Source organism: Artemia sp. Qi Xiang Cuo, chromosome 21 (genome assembly GCF_049724085.1).
Source record: "Artemia sp. Qi Xiang Cuo chromosome 21, ASM4972408v1, whole genome shotgun sequence".
Lineage (NCBI taxonomy): Eukaryota > Metazoa > Arthropoda > Branchiopoda > Anostraca > Artemiidae > Artemia > Artemia sp. Qi Xiang Cuo.
In genome coordinates, this window is record NC_142814.1 from 1696884 (window position 1) to 1721827 (window position 24944).

General features: G+C 36.9%; 1 protein-coding gene and 1 non-coding gene across 2 annotated transcripts in view; one reads left to right on the forward strand and one right to left on the reverse strand.

The window, feature by feature from the left end:
- rho-7 (rhomboid family intramembrane serine protease rho-7) overlaps positions 1–24944 on the forward strand; it is a 93909-nt gene that overhangs the window by 21197 nt on the left and 47768 nt on the right. The window contains exons 3-4 of the mRNA XM_089106534.1: positions 11893–12055; positions 22537–22632. Coding sequence (XP_088962660.1) covers positions 11893–12055; positions 22537–22632 — 259 coding nt within the window. The remainder of the gene's footprint in view (positions 1–11892; positions 12056–22536; positions 22633–24944) is intronic.
- TRNAL-UAA (transfer RNA leucine (anticodon UAA)) lies at positions 2645–2727 on the reverse strand. The gene has a single exon. It is a non-coding gene; the product is annotated as a tRNA-Leu (tRNA).

The window sequence follows — 24944 nt, forward strand, 5'->3', positions numbered from 1 at the left end:
GGTTCTGAATTTTCTTAAAGAAGAGAAAAAAGTTAGCTCAATTCTGAACTTTACCAAAGAAACTGAATTACAATATGAATATGATCAGGAATTGTTTACAAGTCAGGTTGGCCGAGTGGTTAAGGCGCTAGACTCAAGATCTGGTCCCCATACGGGGTCGTGGGTTCGAACCCCACACCAGACAATTTTTTTATTATGTAATTTTTTTTATTTAACCATGTCTTGTGATTTAACTAAATAACTTCTGTAAAATAATTTATTCAGAACCTAAATTGTTATGGTATTTAATAGATTAAATAAAAAAAAACTAGAAAAGTGCAAAATGTTCAAATTCTATTCTGAATTTTCTTAAAGAAGAGAAAAAAGTTAGCTCACTTCTGAACTTTAAAACTGAAACTGAATTACAATATTAATAGGATCAAGAATTGTTTACACGTCGGGTTGGCCGATTGGTTAAGGCGCTAGACTTAGGATCTGGTCCCCATATGGGGTCGTGGGTTAGAGTCCCACACCTGACAATTTTTTTCTTATTCTAAATCTTTGGAAACAGCCTCTATTTCTGACCGTTTAAGTTTTGATGTTATTGTTGTCAGTCAAAAGCTATGACCTTGAGAAAAGAGCTTGAGAAAATTGCCTGATTATCGAAAAATGGGAAACATCCTCCAAAAGTCGACAGGAATGCACCACTCCAGCGCTCTGTCGGATATGTTGAATAAAATATGCAACGTCGACATAGCTTTATTTCATTTTTAAAGGTTAATTTAGACGAGTTTCTGAATCTTCTTAAAGAAGAGAAAAAAGTTAACTCAATTCTGAACTTTACCAATGAAACTAAATTAAAATATGAATATGATCAAGAATTGCTTACAAGTCAGGTTGGCCGAGTGGTTAAGGCGCTAGACTTAAGATCTGGTCCCCATATGGGGTCGTGGGTTCGAGTCCCACACCTGACATTTTTTTTCATATTCTAAATCTTTAGAAACAGCCTCTATTTCTGACCGTTTAAGTTTTGATGTTAGTGTTGTCAGTCAAAAGCTATGACCTTGAGAAAAGAGCTTGAGAAAATCGCCGTGATTATCGAAAAATGGGGAAACATCCTCCAAATGTCGACAGGAATGTCACCCTCCAGCGCATTTGTCGGATATGTTGAATAAAATATGCAAAGTCGACATACCTTTATTTCATTTTTAAGGTCAATTTAGACGAGGTTACGTGAATGAAAATGAAAAAAGCTCACACTTCAGTTCTTAATTTCTCAAAGACAAAAAACATTCAAAGTTCTCTTCTAATTTTTCCAAGAAAATAAAAAGGTTCTACTTCAGTTCTGTTTTTTCTCAAAAAGATGAAAAATTTAAAGTTCTATTCTAATTTTAAATTAAATTTTAGCTCCTTTGTCTTATTGATTTACCCCTCAAATTTTTAAATTAGAAAATGAGGGACTCGTTCTATTATTAAAGACAATCGTTCAAGCTCGTTCATCTAACCTCCAAAACAATAGGTTAGGTTAGGTATAAATAAATATTAATAAATAAATAGAAATATTTCTACATGTTTAAGTTAGGTTAGGTTAACTTATCATGAGCGCTCATGTTAAGTTAACCTAACCTTTTCCGGCGAGTTAGGTTAGGTTAGGCTAGATTAAGTTAGGTTAAGTTAGGTTAGGTTAGCCCACGTACGCTTCACTTAGGTTAGCTTAGGTTAGGTGAGAGACAGGCAAAAGTTAGGTGTATGATTAGGTTAGGTTAGATTAGAGTTAGGTTAGGTTAGGTTAGGCTAGGTTAGCCTACGTACGCGCGCGTACGTAGGCTAACCTAGCCTAACCTAACTTAACCTAACGTAACTTAATCTAACCTAACCTAACCTAATCATACACCTAACTTTTGCCTGTCTCTCACCTAACCTAAGCTAACCTAAGTGAAGCGTACGTGGGCTAACCTAACCTAACTTAACCTAACTTAAACTAGCCTAACCTAACCTAACTCGCCGGAAAAGGTTAGGTTAACTTAACATGCGCGCTTAGGATAAGTTAACCTAACCTAACTTAAACATGTAGAAATGTTTCTATTTATTTATTAATATTTATTTATACCTAACCTAACCTATTGTTTTGGAGGTTAGATGAACGAGTTTGAACGATTGTCTTTAATAATAGAACGAGTCCCTCATTTTCTAATTAAAAAATTTGAGGGGTAAATCCATAAGACAAAGGAGCTAAAATTTAATTTAAAATTAGAATAGAACCTAAAATTTTTCATCTCTTTGAGAAAAAAACAGAACTAAAGCAGAACCTTTTTATTTTCTTGGAAAAATTAGAAGAGAACTTTGAATGTTTTATGTCTTTGAGAAATTAAGAGCTGAAGTGTGAGCTTTTTTCATTTTCATTCACGTAACCTTGTCTAAATTAACCTTAAAAATGAAATAAAGGTATGTCGACTTTGCATATTTTATTCAACATATCCGACAAATGCGCTGGAGGGTGGCAGTCCTGTCGACTTTTGGAGGATGTTTCCCCATTTTTCGATAATCATGGCGATTTTCTCAAGCTCTTTTCTCAAGGTCATAGCTTTTGGCTGACAACACTAACATAAAAACTTAAACGGTCAGAAATATTGGCTGTTTCCATAGATTTAGAATAAGAAAAAAATGTCAGGTGTGGGACTCGAACCCACGACCCCACATGGGCACCAGATCTTAAGTCTAGCGCCTTAACCACTCGGCCAACCTGACTTGTAAGCAATTCTTGATCATATTCATATTGTAATTTAGTTTCATTGGTAAAGTTCAGAATTGAGTTAACTTTTTCTCTTCTTTAAGAAAATTCAGAAACTCGTCTAATTTAACCTTTAAAAATGAAATAAAGCTATGTCGACTGTGCATATTTTATTCAACATATCCGACAGAGCGCTGCAGTGGTGCATTTCTGTCGACTTTTGGAGGATGTTTCCCCATTCTTCGATAATCAGGTAATTTTCTCAAGCTCTTTTCTCAAAGTCATAGCTTTTGACTGACAACACTAACATCAAAACTTAAACGGTCAGAAATAGAGGCCGTTTCCAAAGAATTAGAATAAGAAAAATATTGTCAGGTGTGGGACTCGAACCCACGACCTCATATGGAGAACAGATCCTAAGTCTATCGCCTGAGCCACTCGGACAACCCGACTTATAAACACTTCTTGATCATATTAAGGTTGTCCTACTATTTAAGTGCCCAATTTCAGAATTAAGCTAACTTTTTTCTCTTCTTTAAGAAAATTCAGAAGAGAATTTGAACATTTTGCACTTTTCTAGTTTTTTTTATTTAATCTATTAAAGACCCTAACAATTTAGGTTCTGCATAAATCCTTTTACAGAAGTTATTTAGTGAAATCACAAGACATGGTGAAAGAAAAAAAAGTACATAAGAAAAAAATTGTCAGGTGTGGGTTTCGAACCCACGACCCCGTATGGGGACCAGATCTTGAGTCTAGCGCCTTAACCACTCGGCCAACCTGACTTGTAAGCAATTCCTGATCATATTCATATTGTAATTCAGTTTCTTTGGTAAAGTTCAGAATTGAGCTAACTTTTTTCTCTTCTTTAAGAAAATTCAGAACCTCGTCTAAATTAACCAAAAATAACTTATGGAGTTACCATACGAAGGTCAAAACTATGGCTCGTGAGGGGATCGAACCCTCGACCTTCGCGTTATTAGCATGACGCTCTAACCAACTGAGCTAACAAGCCATTAAGAATATTATCACTCTAACACTTAGATTTTGTTTTCGTGTGTGTGTGTGTGTGTGTAATTGTTTGTGTGTGTGTGTGTGTAAGTGTTTGTGTGCATGTGAGTTTGTGTGTTATTTTAAGTTTTTGAGTGTGTGTGTAAGTTTTTTTGTGTGTGTGTGTGTGTGTGTGTGTGTAAGTTTTTGTGTGTGTAAGATTTTGTGTGTGTTATTTTTGTAGTGTATTTGTGTAAGTTTTAGTGTGTGTGTGTGTGTGTGTAAGTTTTTGTGTGAATGTAAGTTTTAGTGTGAATGTGTAAGTGTGTGTGTGTGTGTGTGTGTGTGTAAGTTTGTGTGTCTGTGTAAGTTTTTGTGTGTGTGTGCGTGTATGTGTGTAAGTTTTTGTGAGTGTGTGTTAGTTTTTGTGTGTGTGTGTGTGTAAGTTTTTGTGTGTGAGTTTCAGTTTTCGCGCGTGTGTGTCAGTTTTTGTGTGTGTGTGTGTAAGTTTTTGCGTGTGTGTGTTAGTTTTTGTGTGTGTGTGTGTTAGTTTTTGTGTGTCTAAGCTTTTGTGTGTGTATGTTTTGACGTGTGTGTGTAAGTTTTCGTGTGTGTGTGTGTAAGTTTTTGTGTGCTTGTAAGTTTTCGTGTGCATGTGTAAGTTTTTGTGTATGTGTGTGTGTGTGTGTGAGTTTTTGTGTGTGTGTGTAAGTTTTGGCGTGTGTGTGTGTGTAAGTTTTCGTGTGTGTGTGTGTGTTAGTTTTTTTGTGTGTGTGTAAGTTTTTGTGCGTGTGTGTAAGTTTTTGTGTGTGTGTTAGTTTTTGTGTGCATGTAAGTTTTTGTGTGCATGTAAGTTTTTGTGTGTGGGTGTAAGTTTTTGTGTGTGTGTGTAAGTTTTTGTGTGTGTGTGTAAGTTTTTGTGTGTGTGTGTAAGTTTTTGTGTGTGTGTAAGATATTGAGTGCATGTAAGTTTTTGTGTGAATGTAAGATTTTGCGTGTGTGTGTAAGTTTTTTTGTTTGTGTGTAAGTTTTTGTTTCTCTTAGCTTTTGAGTGTTGATATTAGTTTTTTGTGTGTTTGTGTAAGTTTGTGTGTGTGTGTGTGTGTGTGTGTGTAAGTTTTTGTGTTTGTTAGTTTTGTGTGTGTGTGTGTTTAAGTTTTTGTGTGTGTATATGTGTGTGTGTGTGTGTAAGTTTTTGTGTGTGTAAGTTTTGGTATGTGTGTGTAAGTTTTCGTGTGTGTGTGTGTGTATGTTATGTGTGTATGTGTGTGTGTGTGTAAGTTTTTGTGCGTGTGTGTGTGAGTTTTTCTTGTGTTCATGTGTAAGTTTTTGTGTATGTGTGTCTGTGTGTAAGTTTTTGTGTTTGTGTAAGTTTTTGTGTGTGTGTGTGTGTGTGTAGTTTTCGTGTGTGTGTGTGTGTGTGTAAGTTTTGTGTGTGTGTGTGTGTGTAATTTTTTGTGTGCTTGTAAGTTTTTGTGTGCTTGTTAGTTTTCGTGTGCATGTGTAAGTTTTTGTGTGTGTGTGTGTGTGTGTGTAAGTTTGTGTGTGTGTGTGTGTAAGTTTTGACGTGTGTGTTTAAGTTTTAATGTGTGTGTGTGTAAGTTTTGGTGTGAATGTGTATGTTTTTGTGTGTGTAAGTTTTGGCGTGTGTGTGTTAGTTTTCGTGTGTGTGTGTGTGTAAGTTTTGTGAGTGTGTGTGTGTGCAAGTTTTTGTGCGTGTGTGTGTGAGTTTTTTTGTGTTCATGTGTAAGTTTTTGTGTGTGTGTGTGTGTGTGTGTGTGTGTGTATGTTTTTGTGTTTGTGTTAGTTTTGGGGTGTGTGTGTGTGTTTTCGTGTGTTTGTGTGTGTTATTTTTGTGTGTGTGTGTGTGTGTGTGTGTGTAAGTTTTTTTGTGAATGTAATTTTTTGTGTGCATGTAAGATTTCGTGTGCTTGTGTAAGTTTTTTGTGTGTGTGTGTGTGTGTGTAAGTTTTGGCGTGTGTGTGTAAATTTTAGTGTTTTTGTGTGTTAGTTTTGTGTGTGTGTGTGCAAGTTTTTGTGAGTGTGTGTGTGATTTTTTTTCTTGTTTTAATGTGTTTTTTTGTGTGTTTGTGTGTGTTTTAGTTTTTGATTGTGTGTGTGTGTTTTTTCGTGTGTTTGTTTGTGTAAGTTTTGTGTGTGTGTGTGTGTGTGTGTAAGTTTTTGTGTGCCTGTAAGTTTTTTTGTTCTTGTACGTTTTCGTGTTCTTGTGTATGTTTTTGTGTGTGTGTGTGTGTGTGTTTGTTTTTGTGTGTGTGTGTGTAAGTTTTGGTTTGTGTGTGTTTGTAAGTTTTTGAGTGTGTGTGTAAGTTTTCTTGTGTGTGTGTGTGTCAGTTTTTGTGTGTGTATGTAAGTTTTTGTACGTGTGTGTAAGTTTTTGTGTGTGTGTAAGTTTTTGTGTGCATGTAAGTTTTTGTGTGAATGTAAGTTTTTGAGTGTGGGTCTAAGTTTTTGTGTGTGTGTGTGTGTAAGTTTTTGTGTGTCTTAGCTTTTGTGTGTGGATGTAAGTTTTTGTGTGTGTGTGTGTAAGTTTGTGTGTGTGTGTGTGTGTGTGTGTGTATTTTTTTGTGTGTGTAATTTTTTTTTTTGTGTGTGTTTTTTTATAAGTTTGTGTGTGTGTGTGTGTAAGTTTTAGTGTGTGTTAGTTTTGTATTGTGTGTGTGAGTTTTCTTGTGTGTGTGTGTGTTAGTTTTGTGTGTGTGTGTGTGTGTGTGTGTGTGTGAGTGTTTGTGTGAGTGTGTGTGTGAGTTTTTTTTTTTGTGATCATGTGTAAGTTTTTGTGTGTGTGTGTGTGTGTGTGTGTGTAAGTTTTTGCGTGTGTGTGTAAGTTTTGGTGTGTGTGTGTGTGTGTGTATTATTTGTGTGTGTTTGTGTGTGTGTGTTTTTGTTTTTTTGGTTTTTAGTTTTTGTGTTCATGTTTGTTTTCTTGTGCTTTTGTTAGTTTTTTTGTGTGTGTGTGTGTGTGTAAGTTTTTGTGTGTGTGTGTTTAAGTTTTGGAGTGTGTGTGTAAGTTTTCGTGTGTGTGTGTGTAAGTTTTCGTGTGTGTGTGTATGTTTTTGTGTGTGTGTGTGTAAGTTTTTGTGTGTGTGTAAGTTTTTGTGTGCATGCATGGGGATCGGGGGAGGACCTTTGGGGCCCAGGGAGGGCATTTGGGGATCCGGGGGCCATTGAGGATTGAGTGGTCTTTTGGGCGCCCAGGGGGCCTTTGGGGACGGGGGGTGGGCCTTTGGAAGCCCAGTTGGCCGTTGGGGGACGGGGGGTGGCCCTTGGGGGGGCGGGGGGACCCTTGGGGGCCGGTTGGCCCTTTGGGAGCCCGGGGGACCTTTGAGGACCCGGGGAGGGCCTTTGGGGGTTCGAAGAGGGCGTTGGGGTGATAACATTTCGAAATTTTTACTTTTTAGTTTACTTTTTTTTTGCGGCGCATCCCTGTGGCGCATCCCCTGCGGCGCTTTCCTGACCCACGGCGCATCCCTGCGGCACATCCTGCGGCGCTTTCCTGGCCCACGGCGCATCCCGGCGGCGCTTCTCTGGTCCGAGGGACCTTTGGGGGCCGGGGGAGGGCCTTTGGAGCACAGGGAGGGCGTTTAGGGCACAGGGAGGGCCTTTGGGGTCCGGGGGGGGCAGTTGGGGGCCAGGGGGACATTTGGGGACCGGTGGAGGGCCTTTGGGACCCCGTTGGTCCTTTGGGAGCTCGATGGGCCTTTGTGGGGCCCGGGGATGGCCTTTAGGGGTCTGGGTGGGCCTTTGGGGGCGCCGGTGGCCCTTTGGGAGCTTGGGGGACCTTTGGGGGCTGGGGGAGGGCCTTTGGGGGCCCGGGGAGGGCCTTTGGGGGTCCGGGGACCATTTAGGAGCCAGGGGGACCTTTGAGGACCGGGGGAGGACCTTTGGGGGCCCGGGGAGGGCGTTTGGGGATCCGGGGGCCCTTTGGGAGCTTGGGGGACCTTTGAGTAGCGGGGGCTTCCTTCGGGGTGGGGGTCGGGGGACTGGAACCCTTTGGGGTTTGTATTTCTGAATGTTATTTTTCCCTTTGTCCTTATGCGTTCTTCGGTACAACCTCGCAGAGAATTTAATTTTTTCATTATAGCTTTTGTCACCCCAGTATCTACCCATTATTCTGGTAGCAACTTTTTTCTTATGTTTTTTCGGTAATCTTCATCATTATCATACCGTTCCTTGCTCTTTTGTCTAGCCTGCTCAATTGTTGCTTCTCTATAAAGCTCATCATTTTGATAACGCTCCTTGATCTTTTGTTTGGCTGTCTCAATTTTTACTTCTCGATACACCTGGACGGTTGAATACCTTTGCTTTCGGGGTTGGGGTAGGAGGATTGGAACCCTTTGGGGTTGGGTTAGAGGACCTCACAACACTGTTCAAATGAAACTTGTGTATTATAACGACCACAGAGTTTCACCTTTAAATTCTCTTCTAAAATCTCTTCAAAAATCTTCTTTTAAAATGTCTCTATCTGTTTCGCCGAAATAGTTCCATAACCTGTCTAAAACGGTTTCGCCCAAATAATCTCTAAACGCAAATTCAACGTGTTCCTTTGTTATTGGCATCTCTGTGCTAACGCATTTCAAATTAATATGAAACCTTCTCGCGCGCTAAAACAATTCATCGCTAAGATGTTTCTTGCCTAATTGTTTCCATGGCCGTTGGTTATTAATATCCTTTGGAGTTCGACCAGTAGAACTGTTCCCGAGGCAAAGACATTAATGATTTTGGATCTATTCCTGGAGAAATGTTTCTAGGCGAAAATTTTTAAAGTCTGACAGATGATGTCATTGATTGATTGATCTGTCAAGAAAGGGAAAATTAATTTGTTGTTTCTAAGGGGAATTATTGATTCACGATAGGTGAATTGAGGTCGACAGCACAGGTGTTCTGACTCGTGATAGCATCACGTGGTTTATGGTTTTCTCAGTGAGAAAGTTCCTGTTTTTTCAAATTCTCACTGACAAAACCATAAAAACATACAAAAATGTGACAAACTTCCTGTTTTTTCATTCTCACTGACAAAATCCATAAAACCATCCATAAATGTGACAAAATTCCTGTTTTTCAAATTCTCACTGACAAAGTCAATAAACCACGTGGTTCTATGCCCATATAAGGAGCCCCAGTAGGAGATATTATGGCATCTCTACTCCTGAGATACTGCAGATACACTCTTTTGGCAGCCAGGGTGCAGATAGTACCATTTGATTTAGTTCAGCACTCCTTGAAAGTTTCAATTTGATGCACTTAGTGTTCTAGAGACATCGTAAATACGCCCTTTTGACAATCTGGATGCACATTGTATCTTTTGGATTAGTTCAAATATATTGAAAATTTCAACTTAATATCCTTGGCTGTTTGTAAGACATTGCAGATACGTCCTTTTGAAAACATGGATATACGTAGTGTCTTTTGATTTAGTTCAACATCTTCCTCAACATACCCTGAAAGTTTCAACTTAATACCCTTAGCTGTTCCTGGGATATTGCAGATACACCCTTTTGAAAACCTGACAACATATAATGTCTTATGATTTGGTCCAACACCCTCTTAAACATTGACTGTAAGTCTCAACGTACTATCCTTAGCTGTTCAAGGGGTATTGCAGATACGCCCTCTTGACAATCTAGAAGCACATAGCGTCTTTTGCATCAGTTCAATATCCCCCCTCAATATTCCCTGAAAGTTTTAACATATTACCCGTAACCATTTCTGAGATATTGCAGATATGCCGTTTTGACAACCTGCATGCACATTTTATCTTATGATTTAGTTTAACATTCCCCTGAACATTCCCTGAAAGCCTTACCTTAATATCCTTAAAATTTTGGACACCCAGGACCCCTCTCTCCCTATAATAAAACTTGTATTTATGCAATGGGCTTGCATAATTTCCAGTGCCTGCCACAGGGGCTGTGGTCAGTCATGTCATCAATGAAGGCACAGTTGTCGGACCTTCCGATTTTTTAGAACAAGTGGCTATTTCGAATCTTGGTATGATGTCTTAGGGGTTGATAGGGGAGGGGGGTAGGCAACTAAAATGGGAATGGGAAGGGAGCTGGCTACTATTCCATGTGAAGTGACCAAAAAACAATAAAAAAAAAACACTGAAGCCAAATCACTCTTTGCTAATCCCTCTGGAGGCAAGAGCACCATTTGCGCTATGCTGAAAATAAAATATATTTGAAGCTTTTTTTTTGTTTATAACGTTAATAAACCCAAAATTGCTGATACTTCTAGGAATGAATATCATTATATATTACTATGATATTCAATGAATAAATTATTATAATATATTATATATATAATCATTATAATATTCGATAAATATATAATGATGTTCAATAAATGAATATCACTACTTTCATTTACTCTTTTTAGTAATCTTGGTTATTATTATAATTTTGTTTCTGTTTTTGTTATATTTATTATTATAATTTTGTTTCGTTATAACAAGTAAAAGCACACTGCCCGAAAGATTTTTTTTTTTCAATGAATCCCAAATGACACACTTGCCTTAGACGTGCGGCGTTATCCCCGCTACTATTTGTAGTAATTTATATTCGTTTTAAGCTTGACTTGACTGTTAATTGTAATTTCTATTCGTTTGAAGTTTTAATTATGATTTTACTTTATTTCTGCTCGTCTTTGGTTTAATACACATCTCTAATTTGCTTAAAAAAACTTCAGTTTAAGAAAAGTTTTATTAAATAAATACGTATAGGGACAAATACGCCCATGGGCGCCCATAAGGGGGAGCAGGGGGGGGGTCTTGCCCCTCCCCCCTGGATGAATGATGCTGCCTTATTTTTATATTTTTGTTCTGAGATTTCTATTATATAGCATTAAAAGTAGTAATTAGACGAAGTTTGCCCCCCCCCCTGGAATTCAGCTTATGGGCGCCCATGAATACGCCACCGTGGGGCGGTTGTTCTTGGTAACTGATAGGCTGCGTAAATGGCTTTTCGATAGTTCTGGATTAGGTATCTCAGAATAATCGTTAAAAAAAGGTACTAGAATTTTAAATTTCCTTTCGATTACGCCCTCTCCTGATATTCTATGACCACTGGCTCTACAACACCACCCATGGAATGAAAAAAGAAAAAAAAACAAGAACAAAATAAAAAAGCAAAATAAATAAAAAAGCCTATCTTTTTAGGGAAAACACGAAGCTTTGTATTTTTTAAGATTAGAGCTTCGAACCTCTGCTCTAGTGTTCTCAGACATGCTATCTTTCATCATTTTCATCGCTTTTTAATTTTCCTCAAGATCACGTCCCCTTTGTCTCTTCTTGTTTTTTTAAACTTACCCACGTTTTCTTATTTTATTACCTTTGGCGTGTATTTTGAAAATCAATAAATTTTGCATAATATAGTAAATATTTGATATTAAATATTTTAGATATTATATAAAAATATTAAGATTTTGTATAAAATGTTTAAATATTCCCGTAAAATTATCCTCTATGTCTCAGTTGTTAGAGTTTCAGTTTCCATCGACTTCATATTTACCATTTATTACCATTTATTACCATGGACAGTATGATGTTTTTGCAACGCCAAAAAGCCGCGCCTGGAAAAAGATAAATTTATATACGCTATCCACCATTTTCCCAGCATTTAATGACGGCACTAATCTAACACCATATGTTTGATAAACATTGCCTATCAAATAAAATAAAACATACGCGGGGTTGCCACCAGTAACAAGAAATAAATACTGAGAAATCCCCAAATATATAAAATAATCCCGTGAATTAAGAACTCGTTTTTGTCTCTCAGATACAGAAAAGGTATCTAATCTTTGAACCTTTCAAAACTGTTGTGGGCTGTCTAAACTGCATCAAAAAATTGCTGAATTTGGTCATAAATTATTAAAACTGACAACCCTGAACAAATAATATTTGGTTGTATAATCTATTGAATAGAAGCTAACCTGAGATAAGAGACAAATTTTTTTTGTCCTACACCGAAATTTTGCCCTGCATCCAAAATTTTATTTAATATAGTTTCCTGTTTAGTGTATTTTTATACACATTAATACATATTAAATTGTGTTCTTTTTCCAAATAGCTTTCTATTTTTTAAATTAGTGGGCATTTTGCTACAGGGAAAGGGAATAATCATCTCGTCTTTTATTCGATTTATGGGGATTAATTATTCTAAAAATTATTTTAGGGACGTTTCAGAGAAGCAGTACATCAATGGTGGAACAACGTACCTGCCAATGAAAGGGTATTTTATCCCATTTTATTTTTGAATGCCGTTGTATTTTTGGCATGGAAAGTGAAGAGATGGCATATTCCTATGACTGAGTGGTTTTGTGCAAATCCTGTAGGGAGTAAGTAAGCCTCCTATCTTGAACACGCCCCTTCAATTCTTACTCTACAATTTTGTTGTTGGTGGTGAAGTGGAAAAGCCCCAACCCCCTCTCCATAGAGGAACTTAGGAGTGTCTGAAAGATGTTGTAAGCAGAAATCCAAAACACAATCCAGCGAAATATCCAACGTTATTGTCCGAAAGCTAATGTGCTGCTTCTTCTGCAAACAGTTACAGACACATTGATTGGTCTATTTTGGTTAGAGTTAAAACGCATAATAAATGGTGTGTTCATGTCTAACCTTGCGAAATAATAAATAAATTGTAAATTTACCCACTTGACAGTATATGCCAACTATTATTGAGAAACAGTTACAAAATACGTGAAACCAACAAAATTACTGAACTTTTGCCTATATGCTAGGGCTATATAGCCTATAGACAATAGAGGTGGCAGGGGGGGGGGGGGTCTGGAAAATGATGGACTATAAACTACTCTGATAATAAAAAGAAAACAAGTCTTCTGTATTTAGCGAAATAAAAACTTTGTTTTTAAGTATTTAGTTCATAAGAGGGCATTAAGAAGACTGTTAATGAGAGAGCAATAGGTATCTTTTATTTATGTATTATTGTTATTATTGATACTGTGGTATTTTTGTTATTATTATTATAATTTTTATTATGTTATTGATATATTCGCTTCTTTTTTTCAGAGATTCTTTCCCCCTTTATTAATATTTAGATTTTATTAAAAGCCTCAATTACGATTGAGGGAACGATGCGATAGAGGATTTTCAAATACTTTCCTGTTGTATTTTGTCAGAAAAATAAACTATAAGTCATAAGTTAATCAAATAGTTTCTTTTCTTCGAAAATCCAGTACAAAATCCTGCACTCATTGGTTAGCTAAATTTCTTAGATTATTTAACCAATTATCCTAGTCCGAATGAAAAATCCAACAACTCATCCAGGATAAAACAAAAGAGCAGAGCTTTTGGACACGCTCCTACACTCAAGTGGCATCGATAAATTGATTAGTTTACTTCGCTTTATCTGGTAAGAGCAGCCTAATCCATAAATTTCCATTTTAGCAAGCATTTTTGTGAAAAGGTACCATAGTACAAAATGAATATTCTAGTGAAAGATCATAAAATAAAACAATAAAGCTTATGGCTTGAGAGTCATCAATGAATTCCGTATAATACTAGGGGGATCTATAAATTGATTATTTTACTTCGCTGTATTTGGCAAGAGCAGCCTATTCCATAAATTTCCATTTTAGCAAGCATTTTTGTGAGAAGGCAATTGCACCATGGTATATAATTAAATATTGTAGTGAAAGATCATAAAATAAACAATAAAGCTTAAACTTGAGTACGATCTATAAATTCCGTATAACGTTAGGTTGTATTTCAAGCGGTGGCCGGCGTTTACCCCCCCCCCCCGGAAACTATCTCCTCCCCCCGTGGAAAATACCCCCGCGGAAAATATCCCCCGCGGAAAATACCCCCCCTCGGTAAATACCCCCTCCCCTCGTGGAAAATAACTACTATTTCTACTACTACTAACAACTCACCGCATCACCAAGCCGCCTGAGGCTAACACAGCTACGCACGCTCCTCCTCCATCCCAATCTATTCAAAGCTTCCCTCTTTACACCCTCCAAGGAAGTTCCCATTTCCCTTAAATCTTTCTTTATGACGTCCTCCCACCCCAGACCAGGACGACCTGCTTTCTGTTTAGCCCTAGACGGTTGGCCGAAAAGAACAATCTTCGGTAATCGGTCATCCTTCATCCGTACAACGTGCCCTAGCCACCTCAACCTTTCTTTCATTGTAGCCCTAGAGAGCGGTATTGAACCACATTTTTCGTATAACCTGTTGTTAGAAATACGGTCAGTCAGCCAGGTACCCAGAACAATCCTTAAAAAATTTCTCTGGAAAACATCTAGCAAATCTTCATTTGCATTTCGGAGCGTCCATGCTACAGAGCCATATTCGACCACTGCCATCCCTGTAGCTTCTAATATTCTAATCTTGGTTTGCAGATTTATCTTTCTATTCTTCCAAACTTTTTTTAACTGTGAAAAAACACCCTGAGCCTTGGCTACTTTACTTTTAACATCTTCACTGCTCCCACCATCCTTACTAATAATACTACCAAGGTAAGTGAAGCTGCAATCTTTTCATTACCCAACGTCACTTTTTCATCTTCACTTATTCCTAGCCTTAGAGACTTAGTCTCCTTGACATTAATATTCAAACCTATTCTAGCTCCCTGAACTCGCAAAACCTCTAAAACTACATTCATTTGCTCAAACTTTCATCTAGGATGCTTAAATCATCAACATAATCTAAGTCCAGGAGACTTTTTCCTCCCCATTTGATTCCGTGGTCTCCCATTGCCTTTCCTGTGTTCCTTAAAACAAAGTCCATCAAAATAATCCATATAAAGGAGGATAGAACACAACCCTGCTTAACTCCTGATTTAATACAAAACCAGCTGCTAACCTCATTTCCGACCTTAACCCCAGCAGTGTTATTCTCTTACATAGCACTAATCACTTTAATGTATTTCTCTGGTATACAATGCAAGGATAAAACCTTTACTTAAGCTTTTCTATCAATAGAATCGAACGCTTGCTCATAATATATAAAAGTGAGGACCAAAGCTGTTTGACAAATGAGGCACTTCTCAATTATTAACCTAAGAGTGAAAATTTGGTCGACATAGCCTCTACCTTTTCTAAAACAGCACTGTTCTTCTCTTAAAACTTTGTCTACGGTATCTCTCAGTCTAAAAAGTATCATATTACTAAGTAATTTACTACCTACAGAAACCAGACTAATGCCTCGATAATTACCACACTCACTTTTATCACCTTTCTTATAAAGTGGCTTAATTAAGGTTTTCCGAAAATCGTTTGGTATTCCCCTTTTTCAGAAATCATATTCATAATCTTCAGTAACTTATATCTAACCCCAGAGCCAACATATTTAAGAAACTCATTTACCACACTATCAGCACCTGGAGCCTTATTATTTTCTAATCATTTTAGTACTGTCGCTAATCCTTCCTCATAAAACAAGTCTTCTTTCACATCCAAGTTATCACAAACTTTTTCATTTTACTCTATATCCTTTTCTGCAACTCTATCTCGGTTAAGCAAATTCTCAAAATGTTCGGCCCATCTCTCTTTAGTTTTTTCCTTATCGCTAATTGCGGCTCCATTCCTATCTTTATTTGGACCAAATCCGGATTGCCTACTCCCTCTCATTTTATTAACATACCAGTACAATATTTTATTATTATGCCGTCTAGCTGCATCTTCCAGATCCTCGGCAATTTTATCCATGGCCTCCACTTCACACCTCCTTAGTTCATATTTTAATGCTTTCTCCATTTTCTTTACATTCATTTTGTTTTCATGTGATCTATCACTCAGATAATTCTTGTACAAGTACTTTCTCCTTTCTATTAAACATAAAGCTTTTTTACTAATATTCTTAGCTGTAGTCCTAGCTTTCTTCCCTACGACACCTTCAGCAACTTCAAAAATTATTTTTCTAAAATTATTCCAACCATCTTCCTAATTATCAAATTTTAAAATCTTCACTTTAGTATCCAACTGTTCCTGGAAAGTTTCTCTCAAATTCTGATCCTGGAGTCTACCAACATCACAACTTCCCGGGAGGTAGTTACCCTTCCGATGTTTCAGCTTTAAATCAACCCTAGACAATACTAGATGGTGATCTTTACTTTTAACATCAATAACGGCACTCCTATATACCCTATTCTCTTGTATTGATACTGCCAGTCTTCGGTTTACTATTACATAATCAATAAGGTTTGCTGTCTTTCTATCACGTGAATACCATGTTAACTTATGAGCTATTTTATGACTAAACACCGTTTTGGTTATAACTAGATTGTTATACCTACAAAATTGCAAAAGTCTGTATCCATTACTGTTTTCTTTTCCTACACCAAATTTACCTAGCCTTGGATACCATGTATCCCTATTTCTACCACTTGGGTATTAAAATCTCCCAGTAAAAACATCATATTTCTACCTGGGACCCTGTCTATTTGCTCCAGTAACTGTAAGCAAAATTCATCTGAGTCACTAGTATCTCCGTCAGCCGGTTCTACATGGGCCTATACTACTATAACTGATACACTGAACTTTTTAGTCATAAAATGAGCAATTAGTGTTCTATTATTAACACCTTCCCAGCCTAAACAAGACTTAGCAGTTTCTTTATTCATCAAGAGCCCTACTCCCTGTCTATGTACCCCATCCTTCCTGCCTGAGTGAACAAATTCTATATCAATAAATTTCATGCTTCCTACCCCTGAGATATGAGTTTTTGAAAATCCTAATAAATCCAGTGAGTCATTTTTTAACGTCGTAACATTCCATTTTTCATGTTCTTTAAATCATTGAAATTATTTTTGCCTCAGGAAAAGCAATAATCCCGGGTACCAGTGCAGGACGGGGATCACATATCTTCTCAAGTCTACGCCGAAGTGCTTAAGCCGGCTTAGAACCGGACAGCAAGAAGTCCCTGGAACCTTCATGAATGGAGGCTTTGTGAAAATCCTGGGCCCATGTTGGTCACAACATGGTTTTCAGCACTTGACGATGCTCTTCTATCAACAAGAGTCAAAATCCTGCACAGACAGTCTCAAGCCTATTGGAAAATATGGAAAATAAGGCTTTCAAAATTTGAGAATTTTATTTGAGTTTGATTCTTTTAATTTTCGTAGGGGGAAGGAATTTTGTTACTTGTGTATTATGCGCCACTCGGTCAAGTTTACGCTGTTTAACATTCGAGAACATACCGGTTTTTTGGTTAGTTTAGTTACTTTAGAAATAAATTTGGGCTATAGATTTGCACATTAGGGGGGGGGGGGGGGAAAGTATAGCGGGTCTGTATGCAAGTTGTGTTTGGTACAATTATTCTGCATATTAGATAGATAGATAAATAAGTGTATTTTAAAGCCAAATATACGGCCATGAACACAGTAAAACAATATAAATGAAAGGCATAAATAACATAAACTTTGATCAGCGATCATTATAAAACACTTCTGTAATTTGTTAGTGGCCATATATCTAGAAAGAATTGTTTTCTGACTTCAAACTATCCAAATACTTATCCCCCCCCCCCCTCCTTATGTGCAAATATATAGCCCAAATTATATATTTCCCGTATATTCTGTCACTTGTCTTTGTCTTGTCTCGCGTTAAGCTGAAAAAAAATAACGAAGAAACTGCTTTTGTTCTTGAGTTTTACACAGCGTAAACTTGAGTGAGTTGCCTATAATACACAAGTAACAAAAATCCTTCCCCCTACAGAAATTAAAAAAATAAGACTCAAATAGAATTTTTAAACTTGGAAAGCCTTCTTTTCCGCGGGGGGGGGGGGGGGTTGTTCTCGTGGCGGTATTTTTCTGTTGGGGGGGGGGGGGTAAACGCCAAGAACCATGTCAAGCTTATATTCAGGTTTAGACCTCCAGTGCCATCTATAAATGCTATAGAACACTACCTTATAACGTTAGATTGCGTAATTTGACTATTTTACTTCGCTTTATCTGACAAGAGTAGTCTCTTCCATGAAGTTTGATTTTATCAAGCATTTTGTATAGAAGGCAAATGCACCGTAGTACAAGATCATAAAACAAAATAATAAAGCTTAGACTTGGCTGCCATCTATAAATGCCGTATTGGGCTAGGTAATAACGCTAAAACTTGGATTGCTGTATTCCTATGAGACGGAGATTAGAAAAAAAATTATATGAATGCTTTCTAAATGCCGTATATCCCCCATACCTTTAAATGGAAAGAAGGACCTATTTTACGAAGCTGCTTGCCGGAATTTCCGAGAAGAAGACAATAACTGCAGATACACCCTTTCGACAGCCTGGGTGTTGATAGTGTCTTTAGTTCAACACTTTCTGAAAGTTTCAATTCGATCCACTTGGCTATTCCAGAAATATGGTAGATAAGCCCTTTTGATGTTATATACCGTTAGCAGGCATTGTCAAGGAGAATACAGTAACGCTATGATGCAAAAGCATGCTCAATCGAAATGTAACCAAACCCTAAGTGGACTGTGGTTATCGTATAGGCATAATGATCTCATTATTATTACTCTCCCAGGACTTTCCTATTCCTTCTAAATGGAAAGCCACTAAAAAGAACTTCAAAAAATTTGCTTCCCTTTAAAATAGCAATTTAAATATTCTCCTCAGAAATTCTTCTGCGAATTCTAAGCTGTTTTAAGAATCCAAATGATAAATCTTTTTTGGCGTTTTCAAAGCGCATATTTTAACAAAAAACCTATTCCATAAATCTTCATTTTAGCCAGCGTTTTTTAGAACAAGGGAAATTTTAGAACAATGCTGCTCGAATACAAAATTAGATATTCTAGCGAATTAACGAAAAGATAAAACAAATACTGACGTGTATACTATCTATAAATAAAGTGTTTTCCATGTGTTTTGTATGGCAAGAATAGAAAATTCCATGAATCTTCATTTCAGCCAGTGTTTTTAAGAACAAGGCAATAGTGCTCAAATGCAAACTTGGACGTTCCAGCAAAACGAAAATAAAATTAAAAATTTTGACGTGTTTATAGGCGCTATCTACAAACGCAATATTTTTCGTTCTGTGAATCTTGTAAGAATAGTTCATCCCACGAATCCTCATTTTAGCTAACGTTTTGAGAAGAAGGCAACAACGTTAGAACGCAAATAGTCCGAAGTAACTGATGTCAAATGCAAAATATTTGAAAATTGTAAGTTGGCTAAAAAAGCAAACAATGAAAGCCGAAATTGATTTCATTGTAATCTCTGCAGCAACTTTCACCGCTTTTACTAGTGTATTTCAACGACAGGAGTCGTTAATTCATGTGGTACACTTTGAGCTGACACAAAAAAGCAAACAATGAAAGCCGAAATTTTTTTCATTGTAAGCACTGCTGCAACTTTCACCGCTGTTGCTGGTGTATTTCAACGACAGGAGCCGTTAATTATGTGGTACACTTTGACACGGTTATGCACAGTTCTTTTGGGGCAGATTGTGCCGGCTGATGATATCAATCTCTCGATCCTCGGTGAGTTTGAAGACTTAGATAGTACTGCATATGTTTACCTACAGCAACCCTTGTGTAATGAAAGGGTCCTGGCTGCCCTGGATTCTTCGAAAGTTATTCTGAAAGACAGGAATTTTTTTTCTGAGAATCAAGAAGCATATCAAAGCTGCTGTACAGTACCTGCTGACAAAATGCCCTGTGAAAAACGAGTTTTTCCGAAGCCTTTCCTGTCTGAGCCCTCCCAGTCCAGATTGCCAAAGAGCGAGTTGCAGGGATATCCTCCACATCGCGATAGAACTTCCATTTGAGCCGGACATCCAGCAAATCCAGGGAGAATGGTTGTTATTACAGTCAGATCCCGTGCCGCCACCCACGGAGAGTACTCGAATCGACAGTTATTGGCAAAGGGTCCTGGAACTGAAGACATCATCTCGTGAAACCAAATATCAGGCCTTAGGTATGATCGTCTGGGCAGCTCGGTCGCTCTGTCATGGTAGTGCAGACGCATAGAGAGGATTTTCTCGGTTAGCTCTGCTGATGACTAGCCTTCAAGCTCGTACAGAAGAGCAGACACTGAATGCTAAGGCTTTTATTGTGGATGTGCTCTGCAACTATGAGAACAGACCAGAGCGTGTGCTGATTAAAAAGAAGCTACTTTGTCTGGCTAGATAAGCTAGAACCAGCTATGAACTATACCTTATTGAGCGAAGACAGGAAGAATCAGAGAGAGAAGCTTGAAGCTGAGAAGAAAGATGCTGAACAAGAAATCCAGGAGATGGCGCAGAAGAAGCAGAAAATAGCGGACCTACAGTCAGACATTGTGCGAAAAAAAGAGATGGTTAAGCAGAAGAAGGGAATAGGCGATACCCTTCTGAGAGAGACAGGGGAACGGTTGAAGAAAGCTGTGGAAGAGAAGCACTTCCTGAACATTGGTCTTGCTCAAAGTATGCTGGAAGCAGCATTAAAACTCGCTCCAAAGAAAGGCGAAGAGCAGATGATACTGAATCGGTTGAAGTACTTATTCTGAAGAGGAAATCCGAACTAATTGATCGCCTTTCGAAAAAGTCAAAGAAGTGATGACGGCTATCCAGTGATTGCTTATACCTAGTTGTGGCGGACGCTTGTTTTTCAATAGCTGAATTTTTGTCTTTACCGAAGTTCAGTTTTCGTTCCTAGTACCATAATCGAAGTCGTACATTTATCGAAGCTATCTTTTTGTATAACTAAATTAAATCAATGTAAGAAAAAAAGTATTTCAGCCTTTCTGTCCGTAACTTCTCGGGCTCTCATAGGCCAGTGACGATCCTGCGGTTGTAATGGAGTTCCTTGTAATCCATCTGCCTATGCTCTGACGGCTTATGAGTAGTCACTTTTTGTCACTTTTTTGGTGTCCTCAAGTAACTAAAGTCACTTTTTTCGGGCGCCTCGTCGCGGCCGACCCCTGCGCCTGTGAGTTCAAGCAAATTCAGCGCCCCATTTTGCATACAAGTCCAGTGGACACTGTCCATTACGCGTCCACCCAAAATCAATCTGATCTTTCATCTCTTAGTTCTATGACTATATACCTTAGTTCTGCCCTAGGAATGACGTATGGACGGATGGATGATAGACTTATCTATCAACATGAGAAGTGACATGATTTTTATACCATCTTAAAAAGGACTTATGCCAGATTTTGCCTCTCACCCGACTATCTGTCTTGGCTTTTTCTACAACTAAATCATGGCTTCGTGCCTGCGACTATTTGATTTTAATTAAAAATCTTTTTTTTTCTTAATTAGAAAATCAACTTAAGCAATTTAAAATGTTTTTTTCATTTTCTTTTTCTTCTTGAAGTTGGGCCTTAATTTTTATCTACAAATTATAGTTTTTCGAAAGTTATATTGGAATACTGGTAATATAAGGGTACATTTTTATCTTTAAATTCATATTTAATACAAAGATAATAATAAGAAAATAGTAATAATATCCTTTCTTGCTCTAGAAGCCCATGGGTCATGGCAGTGCAAAATGAAAAATTTAATTCTAATTAAATCACGCTAAATAAACAAAACACTTCGTAATTTACAAAAAAAAATTCTATGCTCCAGCCGGAGGAATCCTCTTAATCTTTCAACGCTTTTTAAAATACTCATCTCTTACTACACTCGGCAGCCATCTTTCATCAGTCTCCATGCATTTCTTTTCGTAGCTCACTCAATTTATCACGCTCACCCATCATATGACCCTCAGCTTCATCCATATCTCCACACAGGGGGTAAACGTAAAGGCTGTCCTACGCTTGCCTTCTATCTGAATATGTTTTCCTTGCCCCTAGTCGTGAATTATTCGCCGTCATTACAGTAATGTACTTTAACCCCTCCTTCCTTAAATTCACCTTAAAAAAATCAAGGCGGTGAAGTCGGTTATAAGTTATAACCGACTCCGACTCTAGGCATGTTCATTGTACCGACCCTAGCTCCGACTCCATTCAACAAAACTTCACTGAAAATCCGACACCACAACTCCGATTTTATAGCACTGTAAAAAAAATTGATCTTTCACGCCATATGGGTTACTCCCCACGACCTTATTCCATTGCATTGCAATGCAATTAAAGCTATCAGTATTTTTTTTTTCCAAGAATTACTTTAAGTCAAAATCCGAAGAAAACTTGGGGAAATATTCACAGGATGAGTAGGCTAATCGACTTTAAGATGGTAGGCCTACTGGGGACAGAATTCTGCTTTATTTACGCTCTCTTACATTTTAAAGCACCTGAAACGACGAGTATGCAACAGTTTTGGATCAAACGCAGTCATTAAATTCTAGATGGCGTTAATGAGTTTTTTTTTGACATTATCGTCTCTTAAGTTTCTTACACTCTTTGGACAGTCATTGGATGACTTATCTATGTGCAGCAAGATCAAAATGTATTCACATTAATTGAGTTCTGCTGCTTGCCCTTATCTGTTCCAAGACTTCGAGACAATTCCCACTCAATTATCATATGAACTTATCTCTGTTCAGTTTCTTTGAAGCAGGGTTTACGGTATGGTTTTAATATTGCCTATGGTTTTTTTGGAGGATTATTTTTGGGAAACGGTTTTTGAAACCAAATTGTTGATGCACAGTTCAAGTTTTTCAAAAAACATTTATTTTGAGTAATTGTTTTCAAATGTAAATATATTGTTACAAAATTGCCGCTATATTACAAATAAATTGAAATTCAGGTAAATATCAGAATCTGATTTATTTTCTTAATCATAAAATTTACATTATGATACCAGTCAAAATATAGACCGGTTCTTTATATGACCAAGTATAGACAGGGTTCACACTTATATTTGATGCTTATATATTTTTGTTTATTTATGTTAGTTTGGCCTTTATTCATTCACGTAAATTGAGTTCTCTTTTGCAGGAGCTGTTTGTTGGCCTTTATTTCTTTCAACTTTTAGCCATTATTCACTACTCCACCTAGGTCTCAATATGTATGGTCTTCGTACTTTTACTTACCGTAAGTATACTTAGTGTTTGCTATATTAAATTCGTATATTTATGTGTTTCTTAAATTATGGAGTCTCAGCTCCTAATTTAGCTTAAGTTTTCACATTATTAAGCACCCTTTCAAATGTAATAAACTCTTTGCGGTAATAAACTCTAAGCAAAGTGTGACCCATTTAAAATTTACTGAAACCGTAAAGAAATTACGTTTCTTTTACCAAATTTACCGAAACTCTAAAGAAATGACGTTTTGATACACATCTAATATCTGTATTTAAAGGATCTTTTCATGGGGATTTCAGAATTCATCCAAATTAAAGCTACCTTACAAGAATTACTAGTATGATATTCCCTGTTTTATTCAATTTGAGAACTAGTTAAACTCTAGACTGAACAGAAGCAACTCAATTATATACTTGAATAGCATATTTGTGTTTTTACTTTTTCTCTTCGTTCTGCTTTTAATTTAGATTTTCTTCTAGTTCTTCGGTATTTCTTGTTGTGTTCTTTAAGTCTGTATAATTATAGTTCTTTCGTTTTTTCTTCCTTTCACTGGCGATGTTTTGTTGCTTTAGCTAAAATCAGAATAGGTTTTTCTATGTCAGTGTCCAAACGGCAGAAAAAGAAACGGCTCCGACCTAGCCGGAATTTTTGAAAACGGACATCATGAACGCTGATCGACTTATCTAATTTTCCTTTAAAGGAAATTGCCACTCTTCACTACATCGTAGCCACACAATCGCCAGTTTTCCTTCGAAAAAAATCAAAAAAGTTGATGAGAAAAGTTTGAATTTTGGTTCATTTTTTCATGAAAATAGTTACGATGGCGAAGAAGATCGGGCGCTTATGTGTCAAATCTGTGCCTAAAAGTAGAAGAAATTATATTGAAAATCTTTGCCTGTATTTTCATAATTCTGCGTAGATTTGGTTAATCGGCGCTGATTTCACCCATGCCTGTCCAGTTCTTTAATAGCGTTGCTTTTATTTTATTTCTGCTTTGAAATTAACTGATCTATTTTCTCGTTTCCTGTTTTCTAAGTTTTCATTATGTTTTGTCAGTTCCACTTTAGATATTTTATTATTCTGAAGAATTAAGTCACTTAAATGCAATGGCACTTGGATTTTTGTAGAAAAAAATTGGATTCTTCGAAAAAGAATTTTGTTTTTGTAGAATTTTTGGTCTTTGATTTTGCACAATTATGTTAGTCATTATTAATAATTTTTGTTATATCGGTAAATATCTCATCAGGGGATTGATGCTCTGCTTGGCAGTAAGGGGTCAAGGGATGGATCCCCGCTGCCACAAGGTTGGGTGGCAGGCTTGCTTCATGTCCTTGTAAACAGACCCAGCAACTAAGACGTCGATTCGACGCCCTGTGCGCCACCAATGCCTCAGTAGGATCTTCTTCCCTTATCTTTTAGTAAACTTTTTTTTTCATACTGCCTGTTAGCACATAAAGGGGAATTAAAGGAAATTGTAGTAGATAAATAAAAGTAAATCAACAAACTAAAAAGGGAAACTAGGGGAATTAACTAAAAAAAAGTCACAGCAGCAATCATCAATTTTGATAAATCAGTACCAAGTAAATGAATGTATACAAAATCCAAAAAGGGAACTGGAGGAATTGGCAATAAATAAAAAAAAAGTACATAAACAAAGTAAAAAAGGGAAATTAGAGGAAGTAACAAAAATAAAATTCAAATCAAATAAGTCGCTGTGGCATTCATCCATTTTAACAAATCACTAAATAAAGTAAATGAATGTAGACATTAAGGCAATCATTAAATGAGGTGAAAGAAAGGGGGGCTGGAGGAATTAGTAGTAAATGAAAATAGGATATAAACAAAGTAAAAAAGTGAAATTAGAGGAAACTAGAGGAATTAACAAAACAAAATTAAAATTGAATTAGTCGCAGTAGCATTCGCCAATTTTAACAAATCAATAAATAAAGAAAATGGATGTAGACAATAAAGCAATCATTAAATATGGTGAAAGAAAAGGGGACTGGAAGAATTAGTAGTAAGTAAAAAAAAGTACATAAACAAAGTAAAAAAGGGAAATTAGAGGAATTAACAAAAAAATAAAATAAAACAAGTCGCAATAGCATTCATCAATTTTGACAAATCAATAAACAAAGTAAATGAATGTAAATGTTAAGGCCATCATTAAATCTGGTCAAAGAAAATGGAATTGGAGGAATTAGCAGTAAATAAAAAAAAGTACATAAACAAAGTAAAAAGAGAAACTAGTGGAATTAAAAAAAAAATAAAAAAAAATAAGTCGCAGAAGCATTCATCAATTTTGATAAATCAATAAATAAGGTA